This window comes from Rattus norvegicus, chromosome 1, assembly GCF_021556685.1.
Source record: "Rattus norvegicus strain SHRSP/BbbUtx chromosome 1, alternate assembly SHRSP_T2T, whole genome shotgun sequence".
NCBI lineage: Eukaryota > Metazoa > Chordata > Mammalia > Rodentia > Muridae > Rattus > Rattus norvegicus.
In genome coordinates this window covers 175,941,894-175,961,146 of record NC_141534.1, presented here as the reverse complement: position 1 = coordinate 175,961,146, position 19,253 = coordinate 175,941,894, and the positions used below count along the sequence as shown (strand labels likewise).

At 50.3% G+C, this 19,253-nt stretch overlaps 1 protein-coding gene across 4 annotated transcripts in view; it reads right to left on the bottom strand.

The window, feature by feature from the left end:
* The window catches only part of Tub (TUB bipartite transcription factor), a 78,953-nt gene that overhangs the window by 12,332 nt on the left and 47,368 nt on the right, over positions 1-19,253 (bottom strand). For 2 of the 4 annotated variants that reach the window (XM_087637574.1, XM_087637618.1), the window contains exons 2-3: positions 1,233-1,284; positions 714-876 (exon numbers count right to left, since the gene is read on the bottom strand). In XM_087637574.1, the coding sequence (XP_087493700.1) occupies positions 714-876; positions 1,233-1,284 (215 nt within the window). 4 annotated transcript variants of the gene reach the window in all.

The following is a 19,253-nucleotide window of genomic DNA, read 5'->3' as shown; positions in this document are numbered from 1 at the left end:
GGAAGTGGAAGTGGAAGTGGAAGTGGAGGTGGAAGTGGAGGTGGAAGTGGAAGTGGAAGTGGAGGTGGAAGTGGAGGTGGAAGTGGAGGTGGAAGTGGAGGTGGAAGTGGAAGTGGAAGTGGAAGTGGAAGTGGAAGTGGAGGTGGAAGTGGAAGTGGAAGTGGAAGTGGAGGTGGAAGTGGAGGTGGAAGTGGAGGTGGAAGTGGAGGTGGAGGTGGAGGTGGAAGTGGAAGTGGAGGTGGAAGTGGAAGTGGAAGTGGAAGTGGAAGTGGAGGAGTCCTCAGCCAGAAACAGTGACCTACAGGTCAGAAGCCAGACATACTGAGTATGTAAGAACTAAGAGAGCAAGGGAGCAGGTGACCTAGGAGCTCCTAGGCAATGTAAGGCAGGAAGACAGGAGAGGAAATCCTCTCAGGAGAGCATGCCGGTGGGTGCAGGATCTCAGGGACATGTATCAGACCAGAAACCTGGACCCCGGAGCTTCCTGATCCAACACTAACCACCTGGCAATCTGAACATAAACAGGATTCCGAGGCTAAAGATGTCTCTCTGCCTGCCTCACTCAACCTGAACCAGGTACAACATTCAGCCTGGGAAAAACCTACAGGACGAGTCCCTTAGTCCCCCCCGCTTCCCCCCAGTCCCCTAGCATCCCGAGCCCCATGCTGGGGATTTCCTAGGCTGGCTGTCTCCAGGGCAGAGAAGGAATGTACCTTGGTAGCTGGTGCTGCCGCTGCTGCTGAGGTAGGACTCGACCAGGGGGGCTTGCTCCTCTGACTGCCTGGCACGCCGGCTCCGAGGCCGCCCATCTGCATTGGCCTGTACCATCAGCGGCTCTTGGCGCTTCTTCTTCTGCTTCTGCTCCAACAGGGCCCGCTACAGAGGCACATGGTAGACACACAGGTGGACTGGCCCACTACCTCCTCTAGAAGGAAGGGGGTTCCCACAGTAGGGCCAAAAGGAGCCCCCTGGTCACCAGGCTGGGTTCCAGGAGTTGTATCAGGATTTCTGGCCCTGCCTGGGTCGGGACTCATGTTGTTGGCATCCTCTGATTAGCTGCCAGCCTGACAGAAGAGGCAAGGCCTGGCATAGGGTTAAGGTAACACAGGACAGGTAAAGGAGAGGAGGGCTCGCTCTCTACCCCACCAGACAGGGCATCCAAAGAAGAGGGACTCACTGCTCCTCACATCCCAGCTGAGACTCTGCCTCCCACCAGCCCCAGTCTCACTTACCTGCCGGTCGAGCTTCTGCTGCCTCAGGTTGCTGCCCTCATCATCTAGGACACTGCAGAGGGAGAAAAAAGTATTCAGGGCTGCCCAGGGACGCTCTAGGGGGTGGTCCATAACCCAGCCCCATCCTTTAAACTCTAGCATGGTTCCCTGAATTCATGTGGTGGATGGAGAAGAATGGAGGCTGCCACCTAGAAGCTAATTCAAGGAAAGAAGGGAGAGGTGCCATTCAGTGGGAAAGCACTTGTTTAGTGTGCAGAAGACCCTGGTCTGATCCCCAGCACAAATAAAACATAGCCTTCAAGACTGGATGTGGTACATCACTCCTATAATCCCAGCCCTAGGGAGATTGAGATAGGAGGATGGCAGTTCAGGGTCAGCCTGGACTATGTGAGACCCCGTCTTAAAACAAAACAAAACAGAACAGAAAATGAACAGCCAAGAAGCTCTGTTAGAAGCTTCTTCTCTTCCATTACTCTGAGAACATCTGAGCTAGCCTGTCCCTGGTATGAAGAGGATGAAACCCCTTCAGATCCCTGAGCAGGGCCAGGCCTAACTGACAACCAGAGGAGCCTAAGCAGGGGCATCAGTCAGTACTTGCCAATCCCAAGAAGGCCAGCCTTTACGCCTGGGCTTGTTTCTTCCAGTTCCCTACCCTCATCTGAGTCTCCTGCCTTTCCATCCCTTTTGGGAAAAGCTGAGTACTCTGGGGCAGACCATCCCCCTATCCTAAATTCCTGGCTCCCAGGCAAGACTAGGGGATATACTGACATAGTTCCTGCTCCCCTGCATTCCAACCAGGCCCAGGCCCGGGCTAGGTAAGAATAACTGCAGGGTAGAGGCAACGCACAGCCCAGCAGATGACTGTGAGCCTTGCCTGGCCACTGGCACAGCAGAGGTTGTACTGAGGGCATCAGTTCCTTGAGACCCACCAGTCTTAGGTCAGGCAGCCTCTTTTCACAAATGCTATTCCTGCCCCTTAAAGAAGGCAGACCATGTAACAGGGAAGTGGTAGCTTAAGTCACTTAGTCTTCTTGCTAGATCGAGATACCTCTAGCCCAAATTCTATGAAGTGCCAACTCAGGATGCTGCCAGGGAGAACCTGAGGCCCAGAGTTCCGGAAGCCCCAGGCTGCTTCTCATGTTAGAGACTAGCTGAACCAGACCCAGCAGGCGGGGACATGTCCAAGTAGGCGTGAGTGCATAGGATTTGAGGGGGGCTGTAAGGAAGTGTATGGATGGCTTCTATGTATGTGCACAAGAGTGTGCAGACCCCTGTGTTAAGAAGTAGGCTTGCTTGTGTAAAGGTGAGTATGGTATATATGTGGATGGTCTGAATATGTGTGTGGTGGTTTGAATATCGTTGGCCAGGAAGTGGCACTATTAGGAGGTATGGTGGCCTTGCTGGAAGAAGTGTGTCACTGTGGAGGTGGGCATTGAGACCCTGCTCCTAGATGCCTGGAAGACAGTCTTCTCCTCACTGCCTTCTGAACAAGATGTAGAACTCTCAGCTCCTCCAGCGCCATGCCTGCCTGGATGCTGCCATGTTCTCTGCCTTGACAATAATGGACTGAACCTCTGAACCAGCTATGCTGTCCTTTATAAGAGTTGCCTTGGTCACGGTATCTCTTCACAGCAATGCAAACCCTAACCAAAACAGACGGCAAAAGACAAGGTCAAAAAGACTCCAAAAATGAGGTGAAGCCCTGCTTACCTTCTGACAGCTGAACCGATATCTCCATTAAAATACTTGTGAAGCTAATCATCCACTGCCACTTGCCTTCATGGTCACCCAGGACTATTATGAACCTTTTTACCTGATGGCTGTCCAAATACATTACACCTGAGTAGAAGGCCTTCTCTTGGCACCCCTGAATTGATCTGTGAGGAGTCCCAACTGTGATGTGGGACTGTGTGCAAAATGGCCTCATTTATCAAACCCTCAGCTGCTAGAAGACAGGAGAGAACGGCACAAAGACAAGCCTCTAAGCCTCAATCTTCCCCAGACAGCCTGCCTGCTTGCCCAGGAACACGGCTGGATCCAGTGCTCCTAGATGCATTACCATGACCCAAGGCCACAACAAGCTGCCTAAAGCTTTGTTGTGGCTGACCTTGCCACGGAAAGCACGCTGACCCTGTGTTGTAGCCACTCTGGAGACCTAAGTCTCTTGGGTCTCTAGAAAGAGCAGAGGTGTCAGGAAATCAAGACACCAAGGGTATCAAAAGATCTGGGAGGCCACAGCTGTCCCCTGCTCTGCTATTTACATCAGAGACACAAGGACAGAGCACTCCCGACAATGGATACCCAAGCTCGCTGACCACCAAGGTCCACAGCAGCACACACTCACTGCTTGTAGAATACAGGTGAAAAATGCTCACTAGATCCAGTGACCCCCATTGGCAGGAGCCGAAGGGTCTGAAACCCTGAGATGCTCTGGTTAGGCCTGGCAGCCTGATCCTTGCATCTGTGTGCTGGTAACCTGGCCTCAGAAGTTCCTGTGGGATCTCCACAGGTCAGTATTCACCTCTGTGCCAGTGGGAGAGGATATTTACCTCTTACTAGTATGTCACAGGCTGCATTCTTTCCAAGCGCAGTGCTGGGGACAGAGGCAGCCACCTGGTATCATTCCAGGTACTGGTCTTGGCTAAGCATAACAACAAATATGCTTTCCTGGGAGCCAATGAAAATTTCTAGAGACATCTAGGAAAAGAAAGGTGCACATGGGCAAAGCCATCTGCTGAAAGAGAGGCTCCCGGGCAGCTTGGTAACAAAACATGTTTCTGGAGGTGGTGTTCTCACTGCCCGGTACCACACAGGGAGGTGCTTTCCTGTCACAGGAACTGTCACTCAGCCTTGGACTTTCCATACAGTTGTGTCTGGGGCCAGAGGCTGTTTTCCAGGAGCTCAGTCCTTCCTCTCCCACTATTTCCACATTTCCTGGTTGGGAAGAGGGACACTGAGCCTCAGGTTTTAGTACCATTGGTTGGCCGATAAGATACAGGTAGTGATAAACCAGCCGGCCTTCATCTTGGGCTGAAAAGCCATCTTATATTAAAGACAAACTAGGTTTATTCCTGTATGATGAAATTTGTTTAGCAAGAATTGGGCTATGCCTCACTTGTAACCTTAACCACAAATGCCTTTGTTTCAAGAGGTTGTTACAACCACCTCATTACTACAGCCTTGCGACCATGCCTTTGTTACCGACGGTTGAGGTGACCACCTGGTTATGTGCTATGTGCTGATTCTGCGGTTCCCCACTTGTTTGCCTGCCATATCCCCCATCTGGAAACTCCCTACTCCTGGGATATAAAAAACTTATCTCCCCTACACCCAATGAGAATCTCTTGAATCCTGCCTCCGGGAGAGACAGCCCCGTACACGAATAAAGCTTGCTTTAACTAATTGGCCATGATTTGCATCCTCACATCTGTAGTAGGAACTTAACGGTGACTTTCAGAGAAAGGCGAGCACAAGGGAACAGGGTCTGAGAGATTCTAGAAGTCACAGATATACAGAAGGGCCCAGAGAGCCACCCACCACTTCACTCCCCCTCTAGGTCCAGCAAGATGCATGGAGGAGGTCCTATCATAACCCTTCCACACAACACAGAGAGAAAGCCAGATCTCTAGGAGAGCTTCGAGGATACTGAGATCAGAGTCACAGGGCAGTGACAGACAAGCTTGTGCTAGAAGGGTATTCTAGTAAGGACAAAGCATCTGGGTACAGACAAGCTCCCTGGTGAATAACAAAAGAATCTCCAGCACAGCAGCTTGTACTGAGGAGCAGTGACAATAATGACAGTTGTCTCAAGGGGGAGCAGAACCCCAGCTCCCTCCCCGTGCCCTGCCTCTTCATCTCCACCGCAGCACCATTCCTGGGGTTTATCTTCCTCACAGCACCTCCCAGGCCTGCCTCTCTGATGGGCACCATTCTAGGCTGCACTAAATGATAACCATTCAAGGAGACATTGATGGCTTTTTAATGACGCTGGTTCCAATTATAGAATCACTGCCAAGCCCAGGCTGCCAGCTGCAGCCCCGCCAGGAGGCTCAGATGGAGACAGGACACTGATGGGTGGGTCTCCCAGTTGACCCTGGCGGCTCCTTCATTATGGTCACCTCCTACTGGCAGCCAGAGCTAGAAGGCCAAGGAATGTTTCAGTCGTGGTTCCGGTTTTCAGAATCCCCCAGTTTGGCTGCTCTACCCAGGGCCAAAAAGGTGGCAACTTCAACTCCCATGGAGTCGAGCTATCTACAGCCACTTACGCTCCTGAAGGGATCAGACTAGGGACTTCTCCTGTAGGCTGGGAAAGCCTAGTATGGCCACTAGGAGACCTGTTTCCATCCTTCTCTACATTCTACATTGCACTGTGTAACCTCCAGCTGATCCACCGTTACTACCAGAGGCACAGGCACAGGGCAGTGCAGAGACAAGGCCCAGCCATCTGTGTCCAAGCCCACTTTACAGCCTGTAACCCTTTCTATCTACATCATTCCTTCCCTCAGTCACAGGAGAAGCTGCTCTGAACCCAGGAACCGGAGCTACGTACGGGCTGTAAGGACAAGCATGAGTATGAGGGTGCAAGTCTGTGTCAAATGCCAGAGTGAGGGAGGTCCACATCGTGGCTCCCACTGCCTAGCAGCTGCTTGGCACACGGCTGGAAATGGGGACAGTTTCATAAATGAAGAGAGCTCTCACCTCTGAGGAGGAGCCTTCTCCTTTCCGGCCAGGGGTTCCCAAACACACTGGGTAAATTAAGGCTGCTGGTGGCTCTGGCCTTGGCTCTGTAATTCAGAACTACAGGGGAGGGGGGCGCATGCTCCAGAAACAATTTTGTTCTCTAATAATCAGCCATGCAGATGACTTTCTGTAACCACAGCTAGTAATCTTCAAAGAATTAAAAAAAAAAAAAAAGCCCTGTAGTTTCCAGAAGGAATTGCTGCAGATTGTCCAAACGAGGCACCTGAGACTGAATCTGGCAGCGGAACTGAAGAGGTGTGTGTTTGGGGGGTGGGGTGGGGTCTAACAAGATGCAAAAGAACAGGAAACCCAAAGCGTTGCTTAGACTCGACCCAAGGAAGAACTTTCTATTCACAAGTGGTTGATGGAAGATGTCTGGCAGGAATGCTACACAGTAGACAAAACTTGGGAGGGCCTGGGAGGGCCATGCGGCCTGAGATTCTGTAGGGCTGGAGCTGTGCCTTTCAGGGGTTCAGAGGGCCTCACTGTGGTGGGACCAGGGAGTTGAGGAACCCCTGAAAGTTGTCTGAAGTTTGACAGCACTCTGGTTTGTAGAGGTAACATTTTCTCTATGCTGGGTAGAGCTGGAGGCTCCGCTAGGCGTCACTCGAGGTTCTTGCTCCCAAGAGGTTCGTGATTTGGTTCAATGCACTGCCGGCAAGAACACTGACGATGGGCATAAAGGGCAGGCCCTGCATTTGAAAGTGCTCACTGCTCTTGCAGAGAACCTGAGTTCAGCTCCCAGCACCCACATGGCAGTTGACAACTGCCCGTAACTCCAGGGATCTCACGCCCTCTACTGATTTCCATGGACTCCTGAATGCACGTGTTACACATAAACTTACACAGGCACACACGTGCACATGTACACACACACACACACACACACACACCAACTGCACAGGTCTACCACATACCTGAAGCTACAGTCCTTCCTTGGAACTCCACCCACCTACAACTTATAAAAAGTTGCAGAGTCATACATTACAGGCATCTAATACTCTTCAGGACTACAGGTAGAGAGAAAGGGGGAAAATGACCCCAGTTGTTGATCTTTACAAATGGAATGGCTCCCTTTTAATTCAGTATGTGAGCTTAATCCATGATCATTAGAAACTGAGCCAAAATTACCCCTAAGAAGATTAGCACCAACTATCACTGCTTTAAGGAAAATGAGCTGAGCCCAGGGAATGCAGGATGCAACCATTAGAGAGGGAGGGAGGGAGGGAGGGGGGAGGAGGGAGGCAAGGAGGGAGGGAAGGAAGGAGGGGGGAGGAGGGAGGCAAGGAGGGAGGGAGGGAAGGAGGGAGGGAGAGAGAGAGAGAGAGAGAGGGAGAGAGAGGGAGAGAGGGAGAGAGAGAGAGAGAGAGAGGGGGGGAGGAGGGAGGGAAGAGAGAAAGAGAGAGAGAGAGGAGAGAGAGAGAGAGAGCCTTTCAGAAGAGTTAACACGTAAGTCTCTCTCCCCCATATGCCACATTCCAGTCCGATGTGCCGTGGCATCAGGGAAACCTCATAGTCAAAGCACGTGTACACATGCTGCCCCCTGCCCAGCTGCCAAGAAATATGCTTTGTCTTCTGTCCCAGTTTTCTGCCACAAGACAGACCAGTGGCTTTGCCTGCAACCAACAGCCTAGTGATGCAAAGGGCCTTTTGGATGGGCTCTCAGCACAGGTCTTCCCCACTAGGCAGTCTGTTTCTCAATCCCAGTGTTTTCCCAGGCTTTGCGCATGCCCGGAATGACTGAACAGGGCAGAGGAGGATCCTTCTGATGACATCCCACCCCCAGCTGAATAACCACCCTCCCCACTGTACAGAACAAGAAGGCAGGTGACAGGAATGGAGAAAGGAAGCAGGGTGGGCCACAGGGTGCCAAGCTCTTTCAGGGCTAGGCTTCCAGGGTGGCAGGATTCTGTGTTCTCAGCTGAGTGTGGGAGGGAGAATGGGGGGGGGGTTAGGCTTGGGCTGGGTTCAGTGCCAATCACCCATTTCAGGTTACCAATGCCCTGGGCACTTGCAACAGATTTCTCAGAGACAATCCTACCTCCCAGAGGTCTCTTTTCCCAGGAGCAGACTGACCCTCCTTAGCTTGAGATAGCTTGCTCTTTCTTCCTTTCTCTCTCTCTCTCTCTCTCTCTCTCTCTCTCTCTCTCTCTCTCTCTCTTTCTTTCTTTTTCTTTCTTTCTTTTTCTTTCTTTCTTTTTTCTACAAGCTTTGCAAGTTGCTTCAGTCCTTGGGTCCCTGGTAGAATCAGTCTTGAACCATAACCAGCCAAGCCTTCCATTTTGCAAAACCTAAGCATGGTCACATGTCACAGTCACCGTGTAGCCTGTGGCTGGCCACTACCCAACAACTGATCCCCTTGAAGATACTTCCATAGCCCTGTTGTCTGTTCAGTCCACAGCACTGCCTTCCACCTCTGCTGGCAGACAAATGGTGAGAGATACTCTGCAGGGCTGCACCAACTTCTAGAAGGTCCTTGGCACAGGTGAATCAAGAGAATACCAGAATGGCCCCAACACTACCTGCACCTCCATTCTGGACATATGTCAAGGGCACATAGTCTTTTAGAGTTAGTACAACCCAGGCCCCTGTTCCCAATCAGTTTTCTCCCTTATCCATGTGAGACTGAGGCGTGGGCTCACATGTCTGCTGGAGCCTGTGTATGACTCTCTGTCTACATGTGTCTGTGTGTGTGTTGGTGGGAAGACAGAAAATAACTCGAAAAGCCCCCACAGAAGCTAAGCTCAGAGGCAGTAATTATTCTCGAGAAAATCCCTGAATTCCCAGGCCTATGACAGGTGCCTGTTGGTAGAAAGACCCGATTTTAACAAGCTTCAGGCAGTTTGAGGTGGTTTCTAATTGGTGTTCTAGCTGGACAGACTCTTTGGAAGGGTTCTGTCAGAATCACTTTTCTTCAGTGACTGGACTCAGCATCTTTGCCTGGGCTATGTGGGTCCTGAGTGTCTGATTCTGCAACCCAACGAATGTGCACCAGGTCAGCAATAAAAAGTGGGTCTTAGCAGTCCAGCACCCTTTTTTACACACATGCCTCTTCAGGAGGCTTTAGAGACAGCCCGGTAGCCCATGGCAACTAGAGAGCCAATGAGTGGCTACGGATGTGGCGCTGCTATGGCAATGAGCTCTTTTCCCTGGTAATAGAATTGAGTAGAGTGGATGGAGAAAGGCCTGCACCTGTGTGAGGCTGGAGACCACCCCTCCCCCACCACCCACACGAGAAAACCCGGGCCTCTCTTAGGTCAGCCCAACCAAGTATCCAGGATCAGGAGGTGGGTCAGTGCTCTCGAGTGCACATGAGCATGTGAGAGCAATTCTCTGTGTTGTGAGTTAGTCCCGCTAACAAGCAGGTTACTACTGAATCTCTGAAAGATACTGAATAGCACTTATGAGTAGGTAATATGGTGTATTCATATACGCACAGATTTGAATGTATGCACCCGTGCAGCCCCCAAATCAAGGTCTACTGAGATATATGAGCACATGTAAGCTGACATGTGGCCTGGGTTCTAACCGTCTCGCCGAATCCATGCTTTGGGGATATGAACTGAACAGCAGGGGCATATTTGGCCCAGCGCGCAGATGCTCTGTGTGTGCAAGCGTGAAGATGCAGGGATGTGTGCGCACAAGCTATCCAGACGCATGTCCTGGGTGCTGGGCCTAGGAGGTGGCTCACAACAGTTCCTTTCTCCATGTGCCACCCTACTCAACAAGGCCAGAGATCTTTTCAGATGTACAGGAGGTGGAACAGGGCAGGTGGCTTCGAGGCCCTCAAAGTTGGGATGAAAAAGCCGGGCACCTCTAACCTGCGCTCTGGGTGTTGGAAAGGATACGGAGGGAGCAGTGCCCTGTCTCCAGGCCAGATGGCCCCTACCGACGCTGCATCCTGACTCGTGGGGTGGGGGCATGCCCTGGCCGCGCGCTCCCGCCCTCCCCCGGCCCTCAACATTGGAATGGGGGTCCGAACGTGCCCAGAAGCCGGGCCGCGTACCTGTAGGGAATCCAGTCGGAATGCGGCTTGGAAGTCATGTCTCCCGGGGGCGGGGCGGCGGCTGCGGCTCCGGTGGCCCGGACCGCTCCGGGCTGGCGCGGGGACCCTGCTCAACTCTCGGGCTGCCCCGGGCCGCATCCTCCCGGGCCCGGCCGCTGGGCCCCGCGGAGGCCCTCTCTGCACGCCAGGGCCCCGGCCACGGGCTCCCAGAGCGGTTGTCTGCGCGGTGCAGCGCAGAGGGAGAAGCGGCGGGAGTGCGCGGGGCCGCGGGAGCGCGCGGGCTGGAGCGCGCCTGAGGCGGGAGAGGCAGTCCGCACCGCAGGCGCCGGCTCTCGAGCCCCAGACTGAGTCCTGCGTGGCAGCCGCCGCCCCGCCCCCGGCCCCGCCCCGCCGGAGACCCCACCCCAGTCCGTGGATGCAGACTGCGCGGGATGACCACCTTCTGACAGAAGGATGCTGTCACCTAGCCCCGGTTTTTCTTTCTAGGACCTCGGCTATCTCTCAATCCTTGACTATCTCAGATTTACCCAGGATAGGGCAGAGTAGGAGGACTCAACTCGGAGGGACTCTGGTAGCCTCTACTCTGAGTACTAAGTCCCTGGTTCCTTCTCAACTTCCCGTTTCATGTGTCTGCCTCCAGAACCTTCTGATCTTCAGTTTAGTAAACGTGTTTCCTCTGCCTGGGTTATTCTTTTGGACCTACATTTCCCGTTATATATGCTTCTACAACCAAGGGAAGAGTCCTGTTTACTGTTGCACTCCAGGCACTTAGAAACTCGGAGTATGAGTGGCAACAAGAACTGTGAGAAGCAAATACTTTATCCCCGTTTCCCAGAGAATGAAGTCTGAGAAATACTTGAGCTAAGGGGCAAGGAGCAAGGAAGTGCTGGAGCTGAAATTGAACCAGGATCTCTCATTCCTCAAAGCCCTTTTAGAAAGAGCAGCAAAATCTCAAGAACAATCCTCTTAACCTTGAATGCTGATGAGATCCTGGCCATGCCCAGGACCCACATCTAATAACAGGCATGGGAGGGAAGGGTGGACGATCCAAATAGGAAGCAGGGAGAGGCTGGGTACCCAGCAATGTAGGAGGCTGAGAGGCCAGCCTGAACCTCATGATGGGATCAGGGAAGGAACTACTAATGAACACAGACCCTATTCACTCCTCAAGTGTTCCTTGGGCAGCACCAGAGAGCCAGAAGAGCCTCCGTGGAGAGAGATTTTTGGCAGAACTGGGAGGAGTGTGGTAATGATTCTCATGCTTAGTTAGGGTGGGTCCCATCTTGCTGCCCTTCAGCCAAGTCAGAACCTGCCCCTGGGGCTTATTCCAGCCCCTCAGCCTTGTCTGCCCCATAAAGTACAAACACAATAATGGTGATAAATAGTCTGCTTGGTGAGCTATCAGGAGTTGGGGCTTTGTTAGGGGAGGTTTGAATAACTTCATTAACAACCGGCCTAGGAACTGCATTATATATATGTCAGAGGAACTGAAGCATGGAGAAGACAAGCATAATGCTCAAGGCTTCGTACGTAGTCCTTGGTGAGGCCAGCATTCACATACTAGCCCTCAGTCCATGTTCTTCACCCTCTGCTTCCCGGTAGCACATGTGGTATGCATGTGTTCTTTTTCAAATCCCTCTCTGTCTAGAGCAAGACCTCAGCTCCCTAAACACTGTTAACTTTGATTATCTTTCAACCTCTTAAGGGCTATTACTGCCACATTGGACCTCCAGAAAAAGAAAACCACCCGAGAGTGGGGTGCAGGGCAGAGCTGCTGCCTTGCCTTCAGAGCAGCAGGTGAGGACTGGTTGGTCCCTCCTTCCCTGGCAGCCTGAGCACAGTAGCAAAGCTGCTCCTCTAGGGTCTGCCGTCCTTTAGCCCAGAGACCCTCATAAACGGTGTGTGAGAGGCGCTGACCCCTGAACTCCCTGTTGTCCATTCCACCTCTGCCAAAGTTATATCATTTGCTAGCTCCACTGTAGAATGACAAGCGTCTGGAGGACTTCCCGTCAAGACTTTGAAGCTGTCTTTTCCCCCCTTTCTTCCCAAATTATCTGACACCTTAATGCAATCAGAATTAAGTTGGAAGGTCTCTGGAGCCTGAAGTAATTGAATCTATTAAACAGACACTCCTGGCTCTGTCCTAAGGGAGCAAGATCAGAGGTGGAGTGAGGTACAGAAAGGAGATGCTTTCTGTGGCTTTTCTTTCTTCATGGGCTGTGGGTGCACGTGGGATTCAGAAAGCCACGAAGACTGCCAGTGCATGTATGAGTGTGTGTGTACCTAAGAACATGTATGTACATGAGATGTGGGAGGACCAAGAACCTGGTGCTATTGCATGTTAGGGTGTGTGTGCACATGTATGTGAATTTGTCCATGAGTGTGCTTGCACATCATTTAGGGAGAAGCCAAGGATCCGTGTGCCAGTGCATAGTGTGTGTGTGTGTGTGTGTGTGTGTGTGTGAGTGCCAGCACACAGTGTGTGTGTGTGCCAGTGCATAGTGTGTGTGTGTATGTGCCAGCACACAGTGTGTGCCAGTGCATAGTGTGTGTGTGTGCGTGTGTGTGAGTGCCAGCACACAGTGTGTGTGTGTGCCAGTGCATAGTGTGTGTGTGTATGTGCCAGCACACAGTGTGTGCCAGTGCATAGTGTGTGTGTGTGCCAGCACAGTGTGTGTGTGTGCCAGCGCATAGTGTGTGTGCATGTGTGTGTGCGCGCCAGTGTATAGTGTGTGTGTGTGTGTGTGTGTGTGTGTGTGTGATATTCAAGAGAAAGGGGGACTGCATGAGTAAGTATCTATACATGAGATATGAAAAGCTATTGGGGACTGTCAGAGAGAGAGAGAGAGAGAGAGAGAGAGAGAGAGAGAGAGAAAGAGAGCGCCTGTGAGTCCCTCTATAGACAAAGCAGATCTGCATGAGAAAGTGGTCGAGATGTGTGTGTGTTTTTTTTAAACTGGTGGCAGGGTAGGATGTGGGTGTTCTACAGGGTCTGTAGTGGTCACACTCAACTCACAACTCATGGAAAGTTTTCCCACTTGAATGACATAACTGGTTCACCTATTAAGTTATCCCCAGTGGTCGAATCAAAAGGACACTCTGGAAAGCTGCATACAGAATTTTATACTAGGCTGCAGACTAAACATTATATACACTTTTACGGTTGTGCTATATAAGTGACTTTGAAGAAGGGCATAAGCTTTTCAAAGCTTTCCCCAGGAACAAGGTCATAGCAAGCCCAAGATGCCTTTCTCATCACTGGTCTAAATACTGTTAGCATAGGATATTTCCCAATAATTTAAATTCTTCTTGTTATACTTTAGGCATTAAAACAAGCAAACCTGAGACAGTCTGAAGGGCTGTGCTGTCTAAGCGTGAGGACCCTGGAGCCAGCTCTCCTCAGCAAAGTCAGTTCACCTAGAGGAGGTGGTCTGCACTGGGCACTGGTTACTGCCATGTAGAGTCCGTCCTACATCATCTACGTTCAGTCCAACAGTTTACTGACGAGGCCACCTCTTTCAACTGCGGAAGCAAAGGGGTATGAATAATAAATGAGTATGTGCACAGACTGAGCCCTGCCTCGTGGCCTGGCATTGTGATCCTGCAGTCTGGCAAAAGCAAGTCAAATCAATCAGATGTCTGCTAGACATTACCGGATCTACGGCTGATGCAGGGTTTGGTGGCTGTGGCAGGGATAAAGGGCAATTGTCACTCTGGCAGTAGAAATGGGAAGAAATGATGGCTATACGGCAACCAAGGGAGACCAGAGGAGGAAGAGCACAGAAAGATCTTCCATGAATAGAAAAGGGTGATGGTTGACTTGGGCCTTGAAGAGTGAGAAAGATTTTTTATTACAGATAGGTGAGAAAGGAAAGGGAGAGATTAATAGTTACCAAGAGACTATAAATACCATCCAGATACTATATTCACTCCAAACTAGATGTCATGAGCAAAGTCACAGACACAGAGGAGTGCACAGGATGTGCTTGAAACCCAAGGTGCCAACCACTGTGCTGAGTGGTCCTGGTGGCAGCGGATGGGCCTGGAAAGTTGAGTTAAGTTAGATTATCTGCTAGTGTGTTTCAGTTTTTATCCTATAGCCAATGGAGAACTACTAAAGGTCTCTAATCGAAGAAGAAACTGCTTAGGAGTAAGTGTGAGATAGCACAAGATAACCAAAAGGAATCAGGGCTAATAAGGAAATCGTACAGAACACAACTAGTAGGAGAAGAGAGGAAGTAGGGTGAGGACAGAGTGTGTATCAGTAAGTACACAGTTCTACTGGAGATATTAAGTATCCGAGCTTAGAATGAGAACTGGTTTATGAGTGGGGTGCCCTTTGGAGCAACCCAGTATGTTCCCGTGCTTTCAAAGCTGTAGTGTAGATAGTAGCATGTCGATGGCCGGGCAGTACCCTGTGGAAGTCCTACTTGCAGAGCAACAAAGACTGTGAGCTCCACTGTGGATGACGAAAGTGAGGGTAAACAGGTGTGTGGCTGGCTTTGAAAACACATAGGTTGGGGTTGGGGATTTAGCTCAGTGGTAGAGCGCTTGCCTGGCAAGCACAAGGCCCTGGGTTCGGTCCCCAGCTCCGAAAAAAAAAAAAAAAAAAGAAAGAAAAGAAAAGAAAACACATAGGTTAACAGTAGACAAACAATCCATTTTCCAAAGCACTGCACGCCTAACACAATAGCAAATAATTACACACGCACGAGCATAGTGTTCAAGGTTCTAAGCTCTGAAGGCATTTAAAAACAGAGCAAATATAACAGCTACGAAATCAATGTGTGATAACAGAGAGCCACTGGGTTTGGGTCCTACAGGATTGTCATTGGCTGAGTGTGTCTTCTACGCTAGGCAGTCCTCTGTGTGGTTCGTAAAGACAAATCTGGGTGACACATGATAAAATGGAATTCTTCTGCTCAGGTTCCAGTCAAAGATCTGAATTAATAGATCACGTATTTGCTGGGCGGTTGTGGCCCATGCCTTTAATCCCAGCACTTGGAAGGCAGAGGCATGTGGATCTCTGAGTTTGACAGCCTGGGCTTCAGAGTCAGTTCCAGGACAGCCAGGGTTACACAGAGAAACCTTGTCTCAATAAAGAAAAGCAGGACTTTGAAGAACCTGGATCTGTGCCCCAGCTAACACCCATCTTGGCACATACAAGAGATGCCTCGAAGGAGGTCTGGGGGAAGTTTAGAAGGAATTTTAGAGCAAGCCTTAGAGCCTAAGTGATTCCTAATAATTGGAAAGTGTGGGGTAAGCTACTGTCTTCATCTTAAACCCAGGGAGTAAGGCTTTCAGAGACCCATAGTGGAGTTTAGTGTGGGGCCATAATGGTCTTGAGGCACCACTCATGACAAATACACAGAGTCAGGAACAACCTGCCTCTTCCCTAATGGCAGGGAGGTTGTGAGGACTCAGTACAGGCTTGTGCCCCAGGTTTGCAAGGCAAAGGAACAGGAGTGGTTCCTCTGGATCCTGACTGGGGGGATATCCAAGCATGAGTGGTTTAGTTGCAGGCCAAGAAGTCTCCGCTGTAGGAGGTGATGACAGCGGGGGCGGGGAGCGAGGCTGAGCTTTCCAGGGCCTGAGAAAGGAGCTTGGAAAGGAGATCCAGGGAGGAATCTGCTAGAAGGAACATCAGTGATGGTGTGGTCTCCAGGATCCCACAACAGCACTCTAAAGGGAGGGAAGGCCAGGAAAAAATACAGCAGCTCCTCAGAGTAGTCATGGGAGAACCCTGACTCCCTCTTCTCCCATCCCCCTCCTTCCATCAAGAAACCAGGAGAGGGGTCAGACAACTCTTTGTAAGCTCACCCTCTCCCCTCAGGACGAGGTTCTATGTGTGACTGTACTGGGAAGGCATTGTTGAAGTAACTGAAGTCTTTTGGGGGAGAGGGATGCAGGTCTATGGTAGAAACGTTCCCTACCATGCACAAGGTCCCGGGCTTGACCCCCGGCCTCACATCACACACAGATCTGTGGTTATTTTTAGTCTAACAGGACAGATGACAGATCAGACAACTTTGTGTTGCCTGAAATGGCCCTAAAAGCCCAAAAGGTTTAGTCTTAGGACTGAATTTCATCTAATTCTAGGGAGAAAGAGGCTACATGGACTAATGCAAAGCGATCAAAAGAGACAGAAATATATTGGTTTTATGATGTCTCCTGAGTCACTCTCATTCAACTTGGTTACACATGGCTCCCCTCGTCCTCCCCATGTCACTTGAGATAACTACTGCTGTGACCCTCATTTTACAGATGAAGAAATAAAAGGGTACAAAATTTGCTCAGGGCTGTGCACACAATAAACAATAAGAGTTCAAGTTCAAATTTAGGCAGCGGAGAGTTTTAGAGCCCACAGGCTTAACTGTCATCCTCTAGAGAAAACCAAGCAAGAGGTGGAGCTTTTGACGCAGAATTGTTCCAGAATTCTAGCCAAAGGAAACATGCCTATTGACGCAGAAATGTATTCATTAACATTTTATTTTAGAATAGAGGAAATCAGTTGAGGTGGGGATGAATGTCTATTGATTGGGATTCGGTTAAATAAATAATTCTGTGTTCACAGATGGACCACAAAGCATCTTTTATGGGAAGCATTTAAAGACAGAGGAGCAGATTAATGTGATGGTGCACTGGCGATAAGTGAATGGTCTCATTAAAAGTAAAACTGCCCAGTGTGAGAAAGGCACAGTCTAGTGCCATTGGCTATGCCACCCCAGGGACCACATCCTCCATTACTTTTGGTTCCTCCTTCCAGAAGCTCCCAGCTTCTTGGCACCTGAACCCTAGTGATCCATGAATAGCAGACAACATCCCAACTCCCAGGGCTAGGGAGATAAATCAACACTGTCTATGCACAATGCATGCATTTATTTAAACGACAACAAAAAGGCAGTTTGAAGCTATGTAGGCTGATACACCCTGAGTCACCGTGGGCGATATGACACGGCACTGGGATGACAGTGCAAGTAGTTCTACTAAGACGATTAGTGTCCCCAATTCTTAGTCTGTTACTCCTTTATTGTATGTACATGTGCGTGTGCACACTTATGCATGTGGAGGCCAGAGGTCACCCTCTGGCTGTTTTTCAGGAGTCGTATTTTATGTTTTGAGCTGATCTATTGATGGGACCTGGGTTCTGTGTTTTTAGGCTAAGACTGGCTGGGGTTGCTTCTATCTCTACTTCCCCAGCACTGGGGTTACAGTGCAGGCTTCTGCACCCCACTTTTGACATGGACGCTGGGTATGGAGTGCAGAGTCTCTCACTTGTGCAGCCTGTGGTTATTTCACTCAAGTTCAGAGGTGCAGGAAGGATGCTAAACCGTCTGCCCTTCATCTAACACAGCCTTGCTCCATCTTGAGGCACTGCCTGAGCATCACCTGGGCAAGGACACCCCTCGCGGAGGCACCGTGTCCCTAGTTCTAAGGTTTTTGCTTTTTGTTTTCTCCCATAAGCAGACTGGTCCAGCTCTCCCAGGAACTGAGGCTTCAAGATGAAAGATAAGAGGTGCAGGCCCCTGTGCCCAGACTCCAGGAGTGCTTGTTTTACTGGCATTATTGGATTTGTGGATAAGCATCAGGGAATTAAGTTGCTCGGGGGATGGAGGGAGGGAGGGAGCCTTCATTTGTCCATAAGGCAGGGTTTATCTGGAGGAGCCCTCTCCTTTGTCAGAGAACCATTTCCTTTGTATCCTCCAGCAAAGGACGTTTTATTCCATAACCTTTCTGCTGCAAAGCCCATGAGTGTGGATTTTTGACCTGTTTTTTTTCCCTCATCTAAGAAAACCAAGGTTATTTAAAGGTTGAAATGCATTTTTAAACAGTCCTCTCCTGAATCCACAAGCTAACCAGAGGAATCAGTCTCTGAAATATAATGTCAACTATTTGCTAAATTTAGTACCCCTAATACTCTGCTATGCATTTTCCCTGAGAGGTCAGGTATGGCTACTGCTGATTCATAAATATCAGACTCCAAAGCTACCGGGTCACTGAAGATGCTGCGTCTCACAGGGTAGCACTGTGTTTCCTTGATGCCTCTGTCTTCCCATCTGTGGAATGGGGATGAATGTTTTTATAAGAGGCCTACAGATACTGAGGGCATGGGGAGAAAACAGTCTGGGGTTCTGTCATGACTCTGTCATTCATGGGCTATGTCCTTGAGGAATCCTCTCTGCCTCTTGAAAATCTGGTTGATTCCAAAGGTTTTATCCAGAACTGGGTTTCTCAGACATTTTGGCTTTTTACAGTGTGACTGTTAGGAGATGGAGGATGGATGTAGTTGGCTCAACTCTGCACTAAGGATAGAAAGAATCCTCATGTTCCACAGAAGGAACACTAGTATCAAACACAGGCAGGATTTAGGGAAAAGGTGGGTTTTCTTGTCCTCTTGGTACTGCTATTTCATGGGCTCAAGGGGCCACTCTTTTGGTGTCACCTAGGTTTCCACCTGTGGTGGGGTTTGAACAGGTTTGGCCCCCATAGATTCATGTGTTTGAATGCTTGGCCACAGAGAGAGCCACTATTAAGAGGTGTGGCCTTATTGAAGGAGGTGTGATTTTGTTGAAGGAAGTGCATCATTGTGTAGGTGGACTTTGAGGCCTCCTATGGTCAGGCTCAGTCCAGTGCAGAAGGCAGTCTCCTTCTGGCTGCCTTTGGATCAAAATACAGAACACTGGCTCCTCCAGCACCAAGTTTGCCTGAGCGATGTCATGTTTCCCCACCATGGTGATAATGGACTGAGTCTCTGAAACTGTAAGCCAGCCACATTTAAATATTTGACTTTATAAGAGTTGCCTTGGTCATGGTGTCTGTTCACAGCAATAAAACCCAAGCTAAGGCACTATCTGTTAAGTGGGGCACTGTGAACGCACTTACTGTGCTGTGTGTGAGGCTGACGTGAGACAGGATGAAGGGGAACCTGGGAATATTAATCTCCAAGCTCCAGAGTGAGGCAATGCCAGGTGGTCATTAGAGTTTCCGTTTGCTGAGCCCTAACTGAAGGGCAGCAAAGCACTAGCAAGAACAATCTCATTGACTGCTCACAGCAACCTGAGGTACTCTTAGACAGGAAGGAGCAGATGTGCTGTGTGGACAGAGTACAGGGGTTTACTCAGCCTCAGCCAAGGTCTGGGCCATAGGGCTGCTGCCCACAGAGGAGCTAGGGATGAACAGAGGTAATCCTAGCTAATGGCACTGGCCTGGCACTAGGAGGGAGTGGGTCAGGTTCCTTTTCCTTTCATGTGTCTGGCCTGGGATGACGCGATGTG